We start from the raw sequence: 23,169 nt of genomic DNA on the forward strand, positions 1-23,169 counted from the left end.
ATTTTTCGTTATTTAAATTAATGATTTGAATGTGAACACAAGTGTGAGTACCCAGTACATACTGGGCTTTGTTTGGGAGCACATTTGAGCATAAGGCAATCGCAACAGCCAGGGTCACCCGCTGCCTGAGAACAGCTCCCCTCGAAGAAATGGAGCATGATAATTGACAATATGTTCACCCCAACCAAGTCTTCTCAAACCTCCACAATCCTTCTCCCAAATCCATGTTCCTTAGTTTTTGAAAGTGAAGGGGATGGATCTTGTTGTGACAGCTCGCTGCCTGGGTACTGGGTAGAGGGTACAGGCAGAGTGAACTCACATATTTTGCGGCCCTTTACTCGATCAAACGCTGCTTGGTTTCAAAGGTGAGGAATTATTCCAATCCATGGTGTGGATGCTGGCCATGAACCAGAAATGTGAGGGCGGGGAAAAGTGGGAGGGTGCGGAATTTCACATTGGTGCCAAAACAAGAAATGGGAAGGAAACTGACTAAATCAAGAAGATGGACGGCGGTCTTCCTGTCTTTCTCTGTTGGATAGGCGGATATCCTGCATTTGTTTATCAGTGATAAGTTAACTGCAAGTACTTCATAAAGTCTCGGTGCAAAACACTAAAGTCCGCCGTCAGTGCTACAATGGAGGTCCAGGGGAAAGTTGCACTGGTGACTGGTGCTGCCCAAGGCATCGGGAAAGCAATTGCTGAAATCCTCCTGAGGAATGGCGCTAAGGTAACAATTCTGGTGGAATCGGTTCCTGTCAATTTTCCCGTGTAAAGAAAGGTGACGCACAGTGTATTCAGAAATGCAGCCGTTTGTGTTAACCTGATCTGGAGCAAGTGGTGTGTAAGAGCTAGGTTGAACAATAAGAGTTTTAAATTGAAACTGAACTACAGTGAAAGCCATATTCCACCAATTTACCTGCGGATCAGTGTGCAATGGCAGAAGGTGTAACACCTGCCCATCTATCTCCCCCCTCCTCACGATCTAACGCTCCAGGCACAAATTCTCAGAGAAGCAGCGCTTTACTTGCTTTTCACACAATCTGGTCAACTATATTCCCTAATGACAGTGTGGTCTCCTCTACATTGGGGAAATAAAGAGGAGACTCGGTAACTGCTTTGCAGAACACCTACATGCTGTCAGCAAAAATGAACATTGTAAAGTCAGAGTCATACAACCCAGAAACTGACCCTTTCATCCAATCCCTCACAGCCAACTAGACATTCCAATCTGGCCTAGTCCCTTTTGCCAGCATTTAGCCCATATCTTTCAAACCTTTCCTCTTTATCTGTCTAAATGACTTTTAATAATGTAATTGCACTTGCTTCCATCACCTCTTCTTGCAGATGGTTCCATACATGCACCACCCATCTATATGAAAAAGTTGCCCCTTAGATCATTTTAAAATTTTGGTCCTTAACCTCTATCCCCTACTTTTGGACTCCCACACTCTCGGAAAAAGACCTTGACTATTCACCCTATCCATACCCCTCATGAATTTATAAACTTCAAAATGTTGCCCCTGAGCCTCCTATGCTCCAGGGAAAAACAGCCACAGCCTAATGAACTTTTCCCTCTAACTCAAACCTTCCAATCCTGGCAACGCTCTTGTTAATCTTTTCTGCACATTTTCAAGTTTAACAGTTTCTTTCCATGAGCCGGGAGACCAGAATTGAACACAGCATTTCAAACGTGGCCTAACCAATGTCCTGTACAGCCACAATGTGCCATCCCATGTGATGATGCTGTCACTTTAAGGAGGTTATATTGTTTTGGGGATTTTTGAAAAGAGCTTGTAAAGGCTGAGGTGCAAAGCTGGCTACTGGCGAGAGCCTAAGTAAAAATGTGGGAGGCCTTTAAGTTCTGTTTTTGAAAAGCTGGAACAATGAAAGCAGCTTGAATGGGAGTGGCCAGTTCTCATACACCAGGCAGTCTTATTATTTTTAGCTGTAGCAATCTGAGGCTGTTTGGGGTCCCAGAAAGGTTGGAAGCTTCAGTGAATGATTTGTGTGACTGAGACTAAGCTAAGTCCATCAGCTGCATTACAATCTCATGCTTCTCTCAGTTTGTTATGCTGTAAGAGAACAGAGCTCTGCAAGATGGAGCCTAAGATCTTTATATCAACAGGCCACATGCATATACAATGCTAGCATCATGGGCATGCCCTTTAAAGGAATATAGAATAGTATCAGAGAATCCCGATGGTGGGGAAACAGGCCTGTTGGGCAACAAGTCCACACCAACCCTCCAAAGAGTAACCCACTCCACCTACCCTATTACCCCATATTACCCCTGACTAATGCACCTAACCCACACCTCCCTCAACACCAAGGGCAATTTAGCATGGCCAATGCACCTAAGCTGCACATCTTTGGATATTGGAAGGAAACCACTCAGAGGTGACCCTTGCAGACACCTGGAGAATGTGCAATCTCCACTCAAACAGTCGAACCTGGTTCCCTGGCAATGTGAGGCAGCAGTGCTAAACACTGAGCCACCGTACCACTCCACAGATTCCATACCTGCTGCAAGACATGACACAATGTCTCCCATTTTCAAAAGCAAACCAATCCCCAACAGATAATTGTACAGAGGGACATGTTGTCAATTCAGTAATTATACACACATTTAAAATAAGCTTGAACAAAATGAATAATTGATATAGTGTTCTGCAGCTTTGATAAATTGTCCCAAGCTGGTGATCATGTAAACACGTCAAATGGTATGTTCTTTACTCAGTTCCTTTTTTATTGAAAACTTGGTTGGTTTGCTGCTAGTTGCAATCACTCAGCATCATCATTCAATCGGCATAGTTTTCTTCCTCTCCATATAACATTGCTTTGTTGTATTAAGAATAAATAACTGCACAAAAAGCATTGGCAGAAGAAATAATATTAGCTCATCGATTTAATCAGATGCCACACAACACCAGGTTGTTCAAAAGGTTTATTTGAAATCACAAACTTTCAGAGCAGTGATTCATCATCAGGTGAACTAACCTGGTATTGTGTGACTTCTGACTTTGTCCACACAAGTTCAATATCAGCACCAACACATCATATTTAATTTCAGCAAACAATCAAACAGAATACATGACTGAATATTTTTCCCAATCGAACTGTTCACACATGTCATTACACACTTCAAAAGCAGTTGGGACTTGAACCCAGGTTTCGAGATTTCTGGAGTAGAAACACAACCACTGCACCACAAGAGGACCCTTATTGAACATGATGGAGGTCTTCTCGACTAACCATCTTCAGCTGCTTCATAATGAATTCTCTGTGTCATGAGGTGAGAAACGGAGATGTTCTCTGAAGATGAGCTGGCTCATGCCTGATGGACTCTCTTTGACATATAGCTTTCTATTTTTCTTATTCTTAAAACTGTAAAAAAAATCATGGTGATAGTGGAAAAGCTTTTCACTGTATTTTACTGTCTTTCTTACAGAAAATACATGTGACATTAAAACCATTCATTCATGATTGCACAACGTTCATTACCATTCATGAATCCTCAGATACTAAAAAGCAGTCGCCATCTGCAAATGCTAATAAGGGCCGAATGATATCTAGGCTTGGATTGACAAGTGGCAAGTCATGTTTGTACCACACAAATACTAGGTTATGACAATCACTGATAAGAAACAATCTAACTATCGCCCCTTGATTTTCTGTGATGTCACCATCACTGAATCTCCCAATATCTTTGGGATTAACATTGACCAGAAACTCAAATGGACCTGCTATGTAAACACAATGCCAACAAGAGCAGATCAGAAGTTATGAATACTGTGGTGAGTAATTCACCGCCTGAATCCCCAAACCCTGTCCACAAGGCACAAGTCAGGAGTGTGATGGAATACTTCCAACTTGACTGGATGGGTACAACTGCAACAACACTCAAGAAGCTCGACACCATCTAGGACAAAGCAGTCCGTTTGATTGGCACCACATCCACAAGTATTGACTCCTTCCACCGCAGATAGAACATAGAACATAGAACATAGAAAAATACAGTGCAGTACAGGCCCTTTGGCCCTTGATATTGCGCCGATCCAAGCCCACCTAACCTACACTAGCCCACTATCCTCCATATGTCTATCCAATGCCCATTTAAATGCCCATAAAGAGGGAGAGTCCACCACTGCTACTGGCAGGGCATTCCATAAACTCACGACTCGCTGAGTAAAGAATCTACCCCTAACATCTGTCCTATACCTACCACCCCTTAATTTAAAGCTATGCTCCCTCGTAATAGCTGACTCCATACGTGGAAAAAGGTTCTCATAGTCAACCCTATCTAAACCCCTAATCATCTTGTACACCTCTATCAAGTCACCCCTAAACCTTCTTTTCTCCAATGAAAACAGCCCCTAGTGCCTCAGCCTTTCCTCATACGATCTTCCTACCATACCAGGCAACATCCTGATAAACCTCCTCTGCACCCGTTCTTTCCAAATACATGTCCCTCAGGATTCCCTCCAACAACTTGCCCACCACTGATGTCAGGTTTATAATAGTTCTCTGGCTTTTCCTTACCACCCTTCTCTAAGACTTTGCCCACAACAGAAGTGAGACTCACCGGCCTATAGTTACTAGGGTTATCCCTACTTCCCTTCTTGAACAAGGGAACCACATTTGCTATCCTCTAGTCTTCTGGCATTATTCCAGTAGACAACGAGGACATAAAAATCAAGGCCAATGGCTCTGCAGTCTCCTCCCTTGCTTCCCAGAGAATCCTAGGATAAATGCCATTAGGCCCAGGGGACTTATCTATTTTCACCCTTTCCAGAATTTCCAACACCTCTTCCCTACATACCTCAAAGCCATTCATTCTAATTAATTGTGACTCAATATTCACATCAGCAACAATGTCCTGCTCCTGAGTGAATACTGACGAAAAGTATTAATTCAGTGTCTCCCCAATCTCTTCAGCATCCACACGCAACTTCCCACTACTATCCTTAACTGGACCTATTCCTACCCTAGTCATTCTTTTATTCCTGACATACCTATAGAAAGCCTTAGGGTTTTCCCTAATCCTACCAACCAAGGACTTTTCATGTCCCCTCCTTGCTGCTCTTAGCTCTCTCTTTAGATCCTTCCTGGCTATCATATAACTCTCAATTGCCCCAATTGAACCTTCACACCTCATCTTTACATAGGCCACCCTCTTCCCTTTAACAAGGGATTCCAATTCCTTATTAAACCACGGCTCCCTCACATGACCCTTTCCTCCCTGCCTGACAGGTACATACCTATCAAGGACACTCAGTAGTTGCTCCTTGAACAAACTCCACATATCGATTGCACCCTTCCCTTGAAGCCTACTTTTCCAAGCCATGCATCCTAAGTCATGCCTCACCGCATCATAATTTCCCTGCCCTCAGCTATAACTCTTGCCCTGCAGTGCATACTTATACCTCTCCATCACTAGAGTAAAAGTCACTGAATTGTGGTCACTGTTCCCAAAGTGCTCACCTACCTCCAATTCTAACATCTTGCCTGGTTCGTTACCCAGAACCAAATCCACTTGTTGGCCTGTCTACATATTGTGTCAGGAAACCCTCCTGCACACATTGGACAAACACTGATCCATCTAACGTACTCGAGCTATAGCTTTCCCAGTCAATATCTGGAAAGTTAAAGTCCCCCATAACAACCACCCTATTACTTTCACTCTTCTCCTGAATCATCCTCGCAATCCTTTCTTCTACATCTCTAGGACTATTAGGAGGCCTGTAGAAAACTCCTAACAGGGTGACCTCAGATGCTCAGAAGTAGCTGTGTGTGGTCTAAATAAGATGCAGAAGTCCATCAAAGATCCTTGGGCAGCACCTTCCAAATCTGTGCTCACTTCCATCTCATGGGGTGGCATGGTGGCTCTGTGGTTAGCACTGCTCAATTCCTACCTTGGGCCACTGTCTGTGTGGAGTTTGCACATTTTCTCCGTGTCTGTGTGGGTCTCCTCCAGGTGCTCCGATTTCCTCCCACAGTCTAAAGATGTGCAGGTTAAGTGAATTGGCCATGCTAAATTGTCCATCGCGTTAGGTGTAGGGGAATGGGTCTGGATGGCTTCCTCTTTGAAGGATCAGTGCAGACTTGTTGGGCCGAAGGGCCTGTTTCCACACTGTAGGGAATCTGATAAAGGCAACAGATACATGGGAACACCACACTTGAAGTTTGCCGTCCAAGCCACTCACATGCTGACAGGGAAATATATATTGCCTTCCTTCACTATCTTTGGATCAAAATCCTGCAATTCCCTCCTTAACAGCATTGTGGGTTAAACCACAGAAGGTGCACAGTAGCTGTTCAAGAAGGACACTCACCACTACCTTCTCAAAGGCAAATAGAGCCACCTGATAAATGTTGGCCTAGCTAGCAGTACCCACAACCACGCAAAAGGCTCTGATTTCATGTTGCAGAGTTTGGTTGTGCCACATTACATGTCAGGATAGTCACCGAGGAAAAGTTAAACACCAAAGTCTTAAAACTCCAGGAGAACAATACAACTGAACATAAATCACTCACATTAACCACCCAACCAACCTTCCCCTTGATATCCAACTACTAGCCTGGCAGCATCACTCCCAACATAACCCGAGTCACCCCCAATAATCAACTAACCCTCTGGCACATTGACTGACAAACCCTCGACCCGGTGCCTCGCTCCAGTGACCTGCCATTGAGATTCTTCACTCCTGGCCCAATTCCTCCCCCACGCTCTCAAACCTGATTCAGCACTATCACCAGACGTGGCTTCTGACGCACACCCCTAACAACTCCTGACCTATCTACCTTGCTGCCATTCTACCTCCAATGATGTTACAACTATACACCTTCTTCATCCACTGTTGCTTTTGGAAGAACCTTTGGGTCAACTGAACTCTTTACTCATTTTAATCCAGCAGCTCATGCCCAATAAAAAGGGGATCTCTGCACTATCTCCTCCAAGGAAGGCTGCATCACATCATTGCTGAAGGATCCTCCATCAGAAGAAGTTAGGTGTAGATTTCATTTGTCTGGTCAGAGTTGGAATTAAGGTTTGAAATGGGCCATTGACTGACCCAAGCTCCATTCAGACACATTGACCAACCTGTACGTTTACTTTAGGATCCTTTGGGATTGAACCATGTTTTCTTCCTTTAGGTGAGTCTGTTGGATATCAATGTATCCAGAGGTGAAGCCACCAAAGCTGCCTTTGGACAGACCTATGGAGCTGAGAATATTTTGTTCCTTCCATGTGATGTAACATCTGAGAATCAGCTGAAAGGTACCAATTCAAACACTAATTTTAACGACATGCCACTGACTTGTTCAATCTGACTGACTGATTTCTAAACAGACACTTTGCTGCAACCAGTGAATATAACAATCAGCTGGAGTGAACGTGAATGGGAGTTACATTGCTGGCAGAGTATGTTTATACACAGCAATATGATTAAATATAATCAGTACAGCATTGAGGATCACCTTCCATATACTGAGAAAGAAGCACAAGGATGCATTTACACTTAGAAACCATGCCCTCAGAGCAGGGAGCAAATATCTACCAAGAAATGGGATACTTCATTGGGAACACAAATTCCAGAATTAGATTAGACTTACAGTGTGGAAACAGGCCCTTCGGCCCAACAAGTCCACACCGACCCGCCGAAGCGCAACCCACCCATACCCCTTCATTTACCCCTTACCTAACACTACGGGCAATTTAGCTTGGCAAATTCACCTGACCCGCACGTCTTTGGACTGTGGGAGGAAACCGGAGCACCCGGAGGAAACCCACGCAGACACGGGGAGAACGTGCAAACTCCACACAGTCAGTCGCCTGAGTCGGGAATTGAACCCGGGTCTACAGGCGCTGTGAGGCAGCAGTGCTAACCACTGTGCCACCGTGCCGCCCACAAATTCCATACTCAGTCTGTGCTCAGGCACCAATTTATACTGTTCAGCTTTTTCGTGTTCCTGGTGGAGAATCTCATTCCAAGAGTTCCTTGTTTCAACACTTGTGATCTCAGTACATGCTTCTTGTGTAGGTCATGGTTTAAATGATCCTGGTTTTGTGCCTCAGGAGTGAGACCATATTCTAGTTATGTATCTCATTTCTCCTGATGATGGTTCCCACAGTCTGTTCAGTTCTGTTCAAAAAACTAAGGCCTGTTGCCTCTTGCAAGGAAGCAGGGATGTTCCTCAATGGTTTGATGTTGCACACCATTACCATTTCCAGGTGTGTATACGGAAGTGGGGAGGTGCTTTTTGCAAATCTACAGGTGGCTCTTTTTTCAGGTTGATGGTTGTCGATTGTGGGAAACAGGATGCATGCTGGGAGCATTCCTCACATTTCATGACAGGCAGAAGAAGGGTTCTCTATGAGAATTTCCAAAAATTTTGGTTACACATCAAGAGAGTTTGGTGAAAAGGCCTTGCCCAACCACATTTCCCAGGACAGAGATCAGGAAAATTCATCAATTGTTTGCACGTATAGATCATCCTCAATAATGAAACATCTAACAACTGAAATAGAAAGTCTCATTATAAGGAGAGATTGGATAGGATGGGATTATTCTCCCTGCAGCAGAGAAGGTTGAGGGGTAATCTAATTTAGGTATGCAAACCTATGGAGGCAAAGACAGGGGAGATCGTGAAATTCTCTTCCGTGGCACATGTATCTCAGACCAACGGATGAAAGTTTAAAGTGAGGATTTGGAGATGCCGATGTTGGACTGGGGTGTACAAAGTTAAAAATCACACAACACCAGGTTATAGTCCAACAGGTTTTATTGGAATCGCTATCTTTCGGAGCGCTGCTCCTTCATCAGGTGGTTGTGGAGGACACAATTGTAAGGCACAGAATTTATAGCAAAAATTTACAGTGTGATGTAACTGAAATTATACATTGAAAAATACCTTGATTGTCTGTTGAGTCTTTTATCTGTTCGAATACCATGATAGTTTCACTACTTTTATGTGTAAACCACAAAGTGAGGAGTAGGTGTTTTACAAAAGATGTAAGGAATGAAATTTCCACTCAGAGAGTAGTGGAATTATGAAATGCACTGGCTGAAAGGGTGATGGAGTCAGGTGCTCTTGCAATATTTAAGAAGCATCTGATTGAGCACTTAACATGCCAGAGCAAAGCAAGTGCAGGTAAATGGGACGAACATAGTTTGGCATTTGTTGGTCAGCATAGATATGGTGGACTGTTTCTCTGCTGCATCTCCCTATGATTCGATCACTCAGTAACTGAATGAGACATTCTGAGGAATGTATTTATTACTGGTATTTTGGCCGTAGACATTGCAAACTTTGATAATTAATTACATTCACTGTCTTTTCCAGATTGCTTCAGCAAAACTCTTGAAAAATTTCAGAGATTGGATATAGTATGTAACAATGCAGGGATCTTTGATGAGGAAAACTGGGAGAACTGCCTCAATATAAACCTGGTTTGTGTGAATTGTATATTGTTTATTTTAATTGTGTTTCATGTGAATTCATTAATTAACACTTAAAGAAACTGGGATGTGGTTTAGTTTGGAGATGAATGTTTTTAAGGTTTCATTCTATAAATCAATGTAAAACTCAGCAAAGAATGGTCACAATAAAATCCTTGACCCAATAGATTGCAACAGTATGTACTCCTGTGGTACTTTGCTGAGGCTGAGGATAAAGTTAAAAATCACACAACACCAGGTTGTAGTCCAACAGGTTTATTTGGAAACAGTAGTGTGATTTTTTTTTAAACTTTCTCCAGCCCAGTCCAACACTGGCACCTGAAAATCCATCTGAGGATAATTAGGTAATATCCTTGGTCCCTCACTTCCAAAAGATATCTCCATCTGATATCTATGTCCTTTGGAATCTGGCCAACTCAGACAACGATGGTGACACTGCACAGGCTCTTGCCAATGATGATGGCACTCTTGTCAAAGCCCATGTTTCTAAGCACCACTAACTAATGATAGGTGTGGGAGTCCCCATTCGGAAGCTTTCTTTTCCTCAGATCAAGTGATTCTTCTCATGGATGTGCTGTGATCTGAGATTGTTGAGAGAATGGATGGAGGAGAGAGATATGTAAGACAGAAGGATGGGAATTGGTGACCAGCAATAATTTCCCTTGACCTCACACCATGACAATTTTTTAACTTGGGATGTGGGTAAAGTTGCCTCGGGACATTTGAGAAGTAGTGATGAGCTCCTTCTTAAAATGTCACCATCAATGTTCTTTAGGTCCACCCAAAAAGCCATTAGAGAGGGAATTCCAGGATGTAGACACAGTGGCACTGAAGGAACAGTGATATATTTCCAAGTCAAGATAGTGAGTGACTTGGAGTGGAATTTGCAGGTAGTGGTATTTCCATTGATTTAGGAGATTTTAACTGTTCTTATTAAACAGCAGAACATATTTGTTAGGCTGATGACATGTGTCTGCTTGATGTTTTTATGTTCTTATGACATTTCACACAACATGAATAAATATTGAAGTGGAGGCTCAGGTTCTGTGAAAGCATCTGTTGTGCCAAGGGAACAGGAAATTCCCATGAAGATGGGAGAAGACAATGGCCTGTTAAACTGACAGTTACGGTTCAGTCATTACAAATCTACTTTTCATAATAATGATCTTTTTTATGTGCTGGAACATTAAAGCAGTACCCAAGAAATATTAGTGGGCAATTCAGTCCCTTTCAGTGTCTTGTACAGGAACATTTTATATCCATATACAGCAAGGCTTGAACAACATCCGGGCTTTGTCAGATAAGTAACAAGTAACATTCACACCACACAAGTGTAAGGTAGTGATCATCTCCAACCTGAGAGAATCTTACCCTCACCTCTTCACATGCAATGGCATTGCCATCACTGAATTCTGCACAATCAATACCCTGGGTTGTAGCATTGATGAGAAATTGAAGAGGCTTTTTTGGCTTCAAGATTAAGACAAACACTGGGAATGCAACCACAGTTGACTTACCTCCTGACTCCTCAAGTAATGACAGCCATCCCCAAAGCACACGTCAAGTGTGTCATAGAATACTGTCAACTTGTCTGAATCAGTGCAGCTCAAACATCACTCACCAAGCATGACACCCTCCAGGATTCAACTGCCTACATGATTGGCACCACAGCCACAAACATTCATTCCTTCTAATATCGATCCTAGGTCGCGGCAGCGTGTACCATCTATAAGATACACTGCAGAATTTCTACAAAGATTCTTTGAAAGCACCTTCCAAACCCAAGAATCATGATAACTGGGCTAATGCAAGATCAATGAATGAAGAGCATAAAGCTATCAGATAATCATAAAAACCTGCCTACTTCTCTTGCGTTCTGCACGGAAGGAAATCTAATGGGGAATCTGATTATCTTACCTGGTCTGCCTGATTCTACACCCACAGCATTGTGATTGACTCTAAAATGGTCTTTTATCTTAGCCTGCCTGGCACCCTCTCCTCATTCCTGATGAAGGGCTTATGCCCGAAACATCGAATTTCCTATTCCTTGGATGCTGCCTAACCTGCTGTGCTTTAACCAGCAACACATTTTCAACTGTGATCTCCAGCATCTGCAGACCTCATTTTTTACTCTAAAAAGGTCTACCACAGCATATAGTGGCACAAAAATACCACAGGAAAGATGAAGAAAAAGGAAAGGTGGAGGACCATTGGACATCATCTTAAGTATCAGAAATGACAAAAACAGCAAAGTTACTAGAGCAAAGTCCTCCTCAGGGCTATTAACTCGGGATGTGTACCACAAGCTATTCAAGCACCAGCCTCACATAGATATGCTAACTGCCTTTGTGAGTTAGTTATCATGTCACTATAATAGTCGCCCTAATGTCATGGGTCTAAATCCTACCATGGCAGATGGCGACATTTAAATTCAAAAAAACAAAATCTGGAATTAGAAGCTGAAGTAATTGTTACCATGAACTGTTGTTGATTGTTGGAAAAAAACAGCTGCATCTCTAATGTCCTTTAGGGAAGAAAAACTACTGCCCTTCCAAGTTCTGCCTACGTTTGACTCTCAATCCACATTGTTCGGCGATTAACTGCACTCTGAGCAATTAGGAATGGGCAATAGATACTGGCCCAGCCAGCGATGCCCACATTCCATGAATGAACAAATATTAAAGAAAATCTTTCCTATCATTTTCTCAAAGGAAATGAGGATGGGCAATCAAATTTGACCTGGGCGATGACTACTCCACCCAGGAACGAATAAAAACCCAACTCATTGCTAAGTGCGATGAAAGGTTTAAGCTTGAGACCAGTCACTGGAAAACACCATCACCAGATATATATCACTCACCAGAGAATGTGCTGCTTTTCCCTGCTCACTGTCAGCTGCCTGCTAATCAATTTCCTGTGGATATCAGTGGAGCACTACCACACCCCATTTAATACAATCAACTCAGAGAAAGTGAGGACTGCAGATGAGGAAATTCAGAGGCAAGAAGTGTGGCACAGGAAAACCCAGTAAGCTACGAGTCTTTACATTTATTCAGAAACAGATTTGTTCAAAACTCACTACGTTGATATGAATCTGGATCCGAAATCCGTCCCATTAACCAAGTCACAGATTGGTGAAATGGATTTGATCAATCTGTTGATCCATCCACTGACCAATCTTCACACCATCGTAACTAGTTTGCTCATTCCACTGAATATCCTCTTCATTCAACGGATCAGTCGGTTTATTCTAGTGACCAGTTTGCCGATCCCTTAGTTTGTCCATCCTGTATATCAGACTTCCCATTCCACAAACTATTCTGCATTTTTCCACAGTGTTTTACTGTTTTATCATTCTACTAGCATCTGAATTTCTCTGTACTCTGCTAATGCTTGAATGTACTCTTGCTGGGTGAATATCAATGAGACTTGCTATCCACATACATCTCTGTATTTTGCAACTGTCTACATGTCAGTATTTTAACATTGACTAAATAGGCTTGCTGCCTGGTGATTCCTATGATGCTTGTATTTCAGGTCAGTGTAATTAAAGGAACCTATCTGGGAATACAGCACATGAGTAAACAGACTGGAGGGAAAGGAGGAGTGATTGTTAATATCGCCTCCATAGCAGGTAAGTCAGCAAAGTTTATCATTAGTTTATCAATGAATATTCTAAATTTTGCCTGAGAATTCTGAAAACATCCACAGTGGACAAATTACACCTTGCACATAATATACAGCAAAGGAAAAGATATTTATCTCCACACAAGCTGCTGGTCATCTGAACAACTCACAACATCATTCAACTTCTGTAACTTCCCTTCAAGTGTCATTCACCTCAAGCCATTCTCTCGCAGTCACGAGGTGATTACATTTGAATCACTTCTGGTTTTTGCTTTGTTCCTCACTGGATTTGTTAGTGACTGTTTAATTGTCCACAGAATTACACAGAACAGGAGAGGCTCTTTGGCCCATCAGGTCTGGACTGCCAAAAAGGTATTGAATCTGCACCAGCCTTGCTTTCCAGGACAAGACCCATCAGAGGCCCACTACAGTCATTGGCCATCTCTGGGAGACAATAGGATAGACGTAGACAAAGATTTAACGGAGACACTTAGAGCTCTATAAAGTGCAATTAACTTGTAAAGGACTTAAACAAATAACATGCGCTGCCTGGGATGGACATCCTTTGAATGTCTTCACTACACCTCCTGACCTAGAGTACCTTTTGCAGAGGTATTCTTTGAAGTCTTGCTGAAAATCAAGGATTTCCTGGGCTGCTTCATAAACAGATCTGTGCCAAGTGTATGCCTTATTTCGAATTATCTGTGTACATGACCAAATCTGACTATTTTGCAATCATTTGGGAAAGAGACCAGTTATTGATTTCCTGCAATGTTAGCTCTGAGCAGAATGTCTCAGCATAATTACGCTCACACAACATTGACATAACAGCCCATTGTAAAGCCTCCTATCAATTCCTGGTATCTTCAGCTTTGTCCAACACAGTTGACCTCTAGTCGAAACATTCTTTTTAAGTCTCCTCTATTATAACCCCTTCATCTATTCCTCAGCCATCTCTTTCCAAAAAATATAAGCCACGCCTACCTCTTCAACCCAACAATTTACGCTGACACTTCAGCTTAGCAATAAGAGAAGGTGGTTCTGCTATCAATAGCTGAGATGTTAAACTGAGACGATGCCTGCCCCCTCAAGGGACAGAAAAGTTACCATTGCTACTGTTTTAAAGAAGATCACAGAATATTTCCAGTGTCATTTTATCCAAACAGTCCTTTTGTAGCACATAAATACAGAATATAGCTGAAAAAACACATTTTGTCTTCTACTCATCAGGACAGGTCTCAAGGAAAAACAAAGTAAAAGAAAAACTACATTGATACCAAATGTGAGGAATGTGCAGATTGTTTGACAAATGGACCCTCTTCATAGAATCCCTACAGTGTGAAAGCAGGCCTTTGGCCCATCAGGTCTGCACCAACTCTCTGAAGAGCATCTTACCCAAACTCACCCGATCCTTGCAACCCTGCATTGCTCATGTCTAATCTACCCAGCCTGCACAGTTCAGGAAAATCACCTAACCTCAACATCTTTGAACTGTGGAAGGAAACTGGAGCAAACACATGCAGACAAGGGGAGCATGCGAAAACACCACACAGCCAGTCGCCTGAGGCTGGAATCGAACCCAGGTCCTTGGCACTGTGAGGTAGCAGTCCTAATCACTGAGGCACTATACCACCCTCTTGGTAGAAGCATTGCCACGGAGAGGTTAACTATGGAGAACCCACTCCCATTCTTTAGCTTTGCTTGTTATATTCTCTGTTACCAACTCCTTTCTCCCCTCATCACACTCCAGTGGGACTGTCTGTTCTTTCCAGTCTGGCACTTGGACACACTATTTTCTGGCATTCTCACATTCCAATCACTTTATCTAAACTTTTCTCCCTCAAGCGCTCCACACCCCCACCCCCACACTGCAGCATAAACGCTGCCCCCTTCACAGTTCACATTTCACATCCACCCTGCTGAAGTGTCACCTAGACTTGAAATGTTAGTTTCCTCTCCATACCTGCTGCCAGTATTTTATGTTTTCAGAGAAGTTATTTATGACTGACAGTTTCCTGCTTGTCTTTCCTTTATATTTTAAATTTAATAAATGCAGGCAAATGTAATCAGAATTATTTCTTCATGTAAGTGGTAAATGTTGACGTGACCTAGATGACCTGTTACCATGCCAATGCATTTCCATATTTTCACATGTTTCTGTTTGATGGAGTGTTTGATGCTAACTCTCTGCTGTTTTGTGGTGAACAGGTCTGTTGCCTTTCTTCCTTGGACCAGTTTATTCAGCCTCAAAGTATGGAGTAGTAGGATTCACTGCGTCATTGTCTGTGAGTGTTATATTATAATGCAAAGAGTAAAGGTTTTCTGAATAAATAATGCACCAATGCCATGCAAGAATCTAAGATCAGTTTCCTTTCATGAGTACACACCAAGCTCTCTGAGGCGGCACGGTGGCACGGTGGTTAGCACTGCTGCCTCACAGCGCCAGAGACCTGGGTTCAGTTCCTGATTCAGGCGACTGTCTGTGTGGAGTTTGCACATTCTCCCGTGTCTGCGTGGGTTTCCTCCGAGTGCTCCAGTTTCCTCCCACAATCCAAAGATGTGCAGGTCAGGTGAATTGGCTATGCTAAATTGCCCGTAGTGTTAGATAAAGGGGTAAATGTAGGGGAATGGGTGGGTTTCGCTTCAGCGGGTCGGTGTGGACTTGTTGGGCCGAAGGGCCTGTTTCCACACTGTAAGTAATCTAATCTAACATTAACCTTTACAAATTTCATGCTTTTTAAAATATTCTGCTTGTCTACAATAACAAACAAAGTGAACAAGTGCACACTTATAAATTGATAATTCATCCGTCATTTTGTTACACAATATTATTTAACCTGCTTAAGCATTATTACAACCTCTTTGTGACCTCCCCGCAGCTACCATTTTTGTTTAGCTTTGAACGGCTGGTCAATGTCGATATCTTACTCTGTCACTTTGCCAAATTCATTAGCATAGATTGCAAATAGCTGAGGCCCCAGCACTGATCATTGTGGCCCTCCAAATGGCACACACTGTCAACTTGAAAATTAACCTTTTCTTTCCTAATCATCAGCCAACTGCTTATGGATGTGTTACAACACAAAGTCAACCCCTCAGCTAATTTAAACCAGCCACACAGAAAAGTTTACCTTGCACTGTAATCTGTTAAATTTTGGCAGGGAAAGAACTATCCCAAATAACCATATTTAAAGAAAAAAATTAGCAACTTTATGTTTTAAATCCAAAAGAGAACATTAGACAACAATTATTTACAACTCCTTTGTCTTAAACCTATCTTTTACCTCCCACTCCACAATACTGGTCCAATTTAAAAAAAGGCTGAAAATGTGTTGCTGGAAAAGCGCAGCATGTCAGGCAGCATCCAAGGAGCAGCAGAGTCGACGTTTCGGGCATGAGCCCTTCTTCAGGAAGGGCTGAAGAAGGACTCATGCCCAAAATGTCGACTCTGCTGCTCCTTGGATGCTGCCTGACCTGCTGCGCTTTTCCAGCAACACATTTTCAGCTCTGATCTCCAGCATCTGCAGTCCTCACTTTCTCCAATTAAAAAAAACCCTGATTAAGATTTACAGAAAAAAAAACATGTTTCAAAAGCAACCAGCTATGTTGATTCTCCTTTATAGATTTCCCTCTGTAGATTCTCCTGGGTTGTCGCTTCTTAAGTTTTCTGCTGCACAAAATTCTTCTGGACAGATACTTTTCAAAGAGCTATTATGCTAGCAGCCTGTATTTATTGATGTTCTTTGCTATTCTCCCGCTAAATGTACAAAATATCTGATTTTATACCCCAAAATATCAGATCATTTCATTGGTTTAATGTCATCCAAAACAGCGAAATTCAAATTCTATTGCATCTTGGTATCTGGGCCATAGTTTAAACTGATTGGCCAAATTTGAATTTGTTTTGTATCATGGCAACATGGCTCCAGCTATTTGTGTCAAGTAAATGGTCCATTTTAAAATCTTTTAGCACACACTATACCTCTCTAAGTCTGTGCCAGCTTCCACTCTCTTAAAGGTACTGTACACACCGGCATTGTCATAACACCTCCCCCCTTCAGAAAAAAAAGAACCATCATAATGAAAAGGTGGCTTATGTTTTTTTTCTCTATTCCTTAACACATTACCATGAACTTAGAACATAGAATGTTACAACGCAGTACATGCTCTTCATCTACTTGATGTACAATAGCATTAGTCCTCCCCATCTGATTACTACATATGTCCTCAAGTAACAAATCTTTCAACTGCGTCTGTGCTACTGAGACAGATAGTTTACTAACCTATCCCACTCCTCAAAGAATTCTTCATTTTTACTATATTTTGAGGCACATCAAGATCCACAACATCTGGATTTGGTTCCTTACTCTGCAGGGTAGTAACAAACACCTCTTTCTCCAATTCTTTCTCTCCAGTGTAACACAGTTTCAACATCTTCACATGATGTAGTCGACACAGTTTTTTTCTATCTGGCATCTTTACCAGATAGTTAACCCGACTCAACTCTTTCTCAATTTGACAGGGACCACTAAACTTGCCTTTGAAGGGATCTCCTATCACTGGTAACAGTACTAACACGTCATCCCCTCAGGAAAACATCCAAGTCTCAGAGTTTTTAATCTGTCACCTGCTTCATTCTATGCTATGCCATCTTTAGGAGCATGTTTAGCTAACTCACCTATTTGATTTAATCGCTCCCTCACCTCCGATACATAATCTAAGTGTGAGATCCCTGACTTTGGTCCTGGCAATTTCTCTTTAATTAATTTAAAAGAGCTTCTCACTTCATGTCCAAATATTAACTTGAAGGGAGTGAACTGAGCAGATTCAGTTGGAGCAGGTCTAATGATAAACAATAGGAATGAGATACCTTTATCCCAATCATTCAGGTAATCCTGGCAGCATTTTCTCAGCATGATCTTCAAGGCCTGAATCTACATTTCTAAAACTCCCTGGGATTCAGGATGGTAAGCATTGAATGTAAAATGTTGTATATCTAAGCTATCAATGGCCTAGCAGTAAAATTAGACTCTTGGTCTGACTGGATGTCTCTGGGAAGCCCATACCGCATGAAGAAAGTGACAAACTCTTCAACCACCCTTTTTGTCTTAATACTCCATATTGGAATTGCTTCCAGAAATCTGGTAGACACATCCATTATGGTTAACAAGTACTGGTTCCCACTTTCAGTTCTCAGAAGAGAACCCAAGCAATCAATTATAACCTCTGTGAAAGGTTCTTCGAATGTAGGAATCAGCAATAAAGGTGCTGGCTAACCAACCATTTGGCATGTATGGCACATACGGTAAAAGTTAATCACAACCTTGTGCAATCTAGACCAATAAAAATGTTTTTGTACCTTAGCCTGAGTCTTTCATACACCAAGGTGACCTCCTAGATGCAGTTCATGTGCTTACCATAACACTTCCTGTCTGTATACTATCAGCAACACAATGTGGTGCATTTTGGCACATTTCTACTCTGTACTAACCTGCCGTGGTCTCCATTTCCACCTTAGGATTCTATCTTTCAGATAATAACCCTCAAAAATATTCTCTGCCTCCTTTTTGGAATATGCAAGCACATATATATGTATACCTTTTATCATCTCGTCTTCCTTTTGCAAGTCCCTTAGCCTTTCAGGACTAAACTCTGCTGTCTGACCTTCTGCCTGTTCAAGATTTTCCTACACCATGACCTCAAACAGGATGTCCGCTAACTGAACCTTAACTCCTTCATCCTCCTTTTTAGGTTTTGCTTCATCATGTGACTTATGACAGTGGAATTTGGTTACTACAGAGTCTGGGAAAATACCAGAATATTTTTCTTTTACCTCCTTAGTTTCTTGGTCTTCCCTGGGCTTAACCACAATAAAGGGCATAACTCCATTCCCAAGAACCAACTGGATTCCTGAAACTGACAGTCTGTCAAACACTCCCACTGTTACTTCCCAAGTCTTGAATCGGCACTGCAACCTGATCTTACACAGGGGAATGCTAAATTTCTGTCCATCTATCCCACAAATTACCACATTCTTGGGTAACAGATTAGAAAGAGTGCAAGTTTGCTCATATCTTATGATTAGAGACTGGCCAGATCCTGTATCTCGCAAAATTATAACTTCTTGCTCTTCACCCCCTGTTCTTTCTGAGTAACCTTTATCCACATAAGTGAATTCTTTACAGAGATCAGGTACCGTGGAAACATCTGAGGCATTTCACCTCCATTCCACCCCCTTTGGCTTCTTTTTTAACCTGTGATCAACACTTACCAGTGTTCTCTACTCTTTATTTTGTAGAATCTCCCCTTCTCCCTACTTTTATCCCTCAGAGGATGAAATTCTGGCCAGAAGCTTGTCTTAAGCACTGACATGTATTCATTTGCTAACTCTGCTGCGCTTCTCACTTCCTGAACTTTCTGTTCCTCCACGTGAAATCTTATCAACTCTGGAACTGAGTTTTTAAGCTCCTCTCTCTCAGAGCCTCATAGGTCTTATCTATTTTTAAAGCCGACACTCATTTATCGAAGTGACTGTTTACTTCTTTCGAACTCAACGTAAATCTGACTTGGTTTCTTCTTTATGTTTTAAACTGCTATCTATACACTTCTAGTACCAATTCATAAGCACTTAAAATAGTCTGTTTGACCTCTTCATAATCTCTTGACTGCTCATCTGACAGTGCGGAAAATACCTCACTAGCTCTGCCGACCAGTTTAGTCTGAACTAGCATTACCCATAAATCCTCGGACCACCCCATCTGCCAAGCTAATTTTTCATTTGAAATAAAGAAGGCTTCAACATCTTTCTCATCAAAATGTGGCAGAGGTTTGATGTATTTATATATATCATTATCTTCTCTTTTAATCTCCATCCTGTTAACTGGACTTTGCTGACTCTGTCGCAACTTCTCAAGTTCAAATCTCTTCTTTTGTTTTCTCTCTTTCTTTATTTTCTCTCTCTTTTTTCTGTCTCTCTCCTTTTCTTCTATCTGCTCAGCTAGGAATGAACTCTCTCTCCTTCTCCTCTCTCTCTTCTCTCTTTGTTTCTCTTCTAACTTCATTTTCCTCAATTGTGATTTAACATTTTCTAACTCGACTACACTTGTCTGCTTCTCTAACACACCTTATGCCAGAATCTGTTAAATGTTGAGGGGTAAGAACAAATACTACTATTTAAAGAAGAATTCAACAATTCTATTTTTAAGTCCAAAAAACAACTATTTTCAAGTCTTTAATCTATCTTTTATCTCCCACTCCACAATACTGGCCCAATAAAAAAAATTCGGATTAAGATTTATAAATAAAAAAATCACGTTTTAAAACTAGCCAGCTATGTCAATTCGCCTTTGTAGATTTTCCTCTGTACGTTTTCTTGGGTCATCTTCTGCAGTCTTCTGCTACACAAAACTATTACGTTCAGGTACCTCTCAGAGAGCTATTCTGCTAGCAATCTGTGTTTGTTGGTGCTCTTTGCTGTTCCCTGCCTAACTGTTCAAAATATCCAATTTTATACCCCAAAATATTGGATCATTTCATTGGTTTGAAGTCATCCAAAACAGTAAAATTCAAATTCAAATGGATTTTAGTGTCTGTGCATAACTTAAACTGATTAGCTGAATTTGGATTTGTTTTGTAACCATGGTAACACAGCACCAGCTCTTTGTGTCAACCAAATGTCACGTTTTAAAATCTTTCAACACATTCTGTGCCTCTCTAAGTCTGTGACAGCTTCCACTCTCTCTTAAAAATACAGTAGACACCTAAACATTCATAACATCTGTTGACATGTTATCCACAATCCCATAAATTCTTATGTTACCTTTTTAGAGAAATCCAAAATTACTACATTGGCTGTTTCTCCTTTATCAACACTGGTAGTTAGATTACCATACATGGGGCAGGAAACACACCTCAAACTGATCAATGATTAATGGCTAAAATGCTGTTGGGCTATGTGGGGATGGACTTGTTCCAAACATTTAACACTCCCAACTAAAGATGAGCCCAGGGTATGGGGATTTAGAGACAAGTCTAATCAGATTGAATGTGTCAATAACCCTCATAGTTATGTGTATTTGAATTGTGCTGCCACTCAGGTGAACCTCACGCAAAGCACAAACACTTTCCAGGGAACTTGGGCTGGATTCCTGATTCCCCCAGTCTGTTGCAGTCAGGATGGGCCCTCATCACAAAACTCCACATAAACCAACATCTGAGAGCTTCCTGTCAGGAAGTTGTAAAGTTCTATAAAGCTCAAAGAGTATGAGACATTACAAAGTTTCTGCTTTCAGCTGTCCTGCCTTGAGAAGCATGGGGTTCGATTACAAGCGCTGTGTCCTATTTTCGTCGACACTAAGCTTCTGACAGATCTGAAATCAGTGAAGGCTCCTGACCAGAAGGAGAAGCTTGAGATGATGATAGCCAACCTTGGAGTTCTGAAGTGAGTTTGAACATAATCAGGAAGTGGGGTGGAAATTGATAGGATGAAAACATGTTCAAATACCTACATGGAGTATTTGTAGAGTAATGTCTTACAGAAATGACTGCTGTTGTATCCACAAAATGACACAGATTGATTTCTGAGTCTTTGGCATTAACTGAGAATTTACATGTTTGATTTGATGAGTTTACAGAATGATGTGAGAGGAGATGTGGAAACTACCCTGGAATGTCGACTGGAAATCAATGATCTTGGCTGTTTCTCCTTTGTTGACCCTGCTAGTTATATCCTCTCAGATTGGGTAGAAGGCCCGGTGGTGTGCAGCGTTAACACACTGGGGGAATTTAAGTTCTGATGGTGGGATATTTTAAACTAAGTAGATTAATGCTCATGATTACCATATGACTTTTAAAGGACCTCACACGTTGCAGAGGGATTCTTGCAGCTCGTCATGGATCAGACCAGAAATGGAGCATCACTGAAGGTGTTGGAAAATGGCAAGCTTGAGTATGAACCCCTACCTGTGGTTTTTCCTGAAAATATGATATCTGTTTAGAAACCTAATGTATCCAGCAACAGGTCACTGAGAATGATGGAAAGTTTAAACCTGTTCAAATATAAAATGATTTCCATTTTAATTAATGGTGCTTCATTAGTGCTTTCATATTAAGTTGTTGGTTATAAATCAGAACTGATCAAGCTGTGTTATGTTCTCATAAGAAGCATGCTGATGATGCCATTGCAGCATCTTAGCATGTGACCAGAGGGTATTAAGATCTCAAACATCATCTTACGTCAGATCACTTGAAGCATGGCACTCTACAACAGATGATGACTTAACCCTGCCACAGCCACTTATGTGGCTAAGGAAAATACCAATTGTTCACAGTAGAGCTAGATTCTTTACCATATGACTTTTATAGGACCTCACACGTTGCTGAGGGATTCTTGCAGCTTGTTATGGATCTGACCAGGAATGGAGCATCGCTGAAGGTGTTGGATAATGGCAAGCTTGAGTATGAAGCCATATCGGCGATTCTTCCAGAAAATCCAAAATATATTTAGGTACCAAATGAATTCAAGCAACAGGTCATTGAGAACAATGGAAAGTTTAAACATGTCAAATATAAAAGGATGAACATTTTAATTGGTGGTGATGCTTTTGGTGTTTCATATGAAATTGTTAGATATAAGTCAGAACTGATTGAGGCTGCGTTATGTTCTTGGAAGAAGATTAGATTACTTACAGTGTGGAAACAGGCCCAACAAGTCTACACTGACCCGCAACCCACCCATACCCCTTCACCTAACACTACAGGCAATTTAGCATGGCCAATTCACCTAACCTGCACATCTTTGGACATTGGGAGGAAACCGGAGCACCCGGAGGAAACCCACAGGGGAGAATGTGCAAACTCCACACAGTCAGTCGCCTGAGGCGGGAATTGAACCCAGATCTCTGGCACTGTGAGGCAGCAGTGTTAACCACTGTGCCACCGTGCCACCCAAAGCATGCTGATGATACCATTGCTACATCATAGCATGTGACTAGAGGGTATAAAGCTGTCAAACTGCATCTTACATCAGATCACTTGAGGCATGGATTGCTTAACCCTGCACTAACCACTTATGTGGCTGGGAGGT

General features: G+C 41.8%; 1 protein-coding gene across 1 annotated transcript; it reads left to right on the forward strand.

The window, feature by feature from the left end:
• Positions 1 to 485: 485 nt before the first annotated feature.
• On the forward strand, positions 486 to 22,672 carry LOC132823267 (15-hydroxyprostaglandin dehydrogenase [NAD(+)]-like). Its single transcript, XM_060836917.1, has 7 exons — positions 486 to 727; positions 7,153 to 7,276; positions 9,343 to 9,449; positions 12,996 to 13,092; positions 15,294 to 15,370; positions 21,377 to 21,525; positions 21,940 to 22,672. Exons 1-7 carry the CDS (start codon positions 635 to 637, stop codon positions 22,079 to 22,081), a joined length of 789 nt encoding a protein of 262 aa, XP_060692900.1. The 5' UTR covers positions 486 to 634; the 3' UTR covers positions 22,082 to 22,672.
• Positions 22,673 to 23,169: the final 497 nt, after the last annotated feature.

This window comes from Hemiscyllium ocellatum, chromosome 16 (genome assembly GCF_020745735.1).
Source record: "Hemiscyllium ocellatum isolate sHemOce1 chromosome 16, sHemOce1.pat.X.cur, whole genome shotgun sequence".
Classification (NCBI taxonomy): domain Eukaryota; kingdom Metazoa; phylum Chordata; class Chondrichthyes; order Orectolobiformes; family Hemiscylliidae; genus Hemiscyllium; species Hemiscyllium ocellatum.

Excerpts from the sequence above, each read along its gene's own strand:
- LOC132823267 (XM_060836917.1), top strand. The coding sequence starts at position 635 with ATGGAGGTCCAGGGGAAAGTTGCACTGGTGACTGGTGCTGCCCAAGGC. Across the intron at positions 7,277-9,342 it reads ATCTGAGAATCAGCTGAAAG|ATTGCTTCAGCAAAACTCTT; the intron begins GTACCAATTCAA and ends TGTCTTTTCCAG. Across the intron at positions 13,093-15,293 it reads TAATATCGCCTCCATAGCAG|GTCTGTTGCCTTTCTTCCTT; the intron begins GTAAGTCAGCAA and ends TGTGGTGAACAG.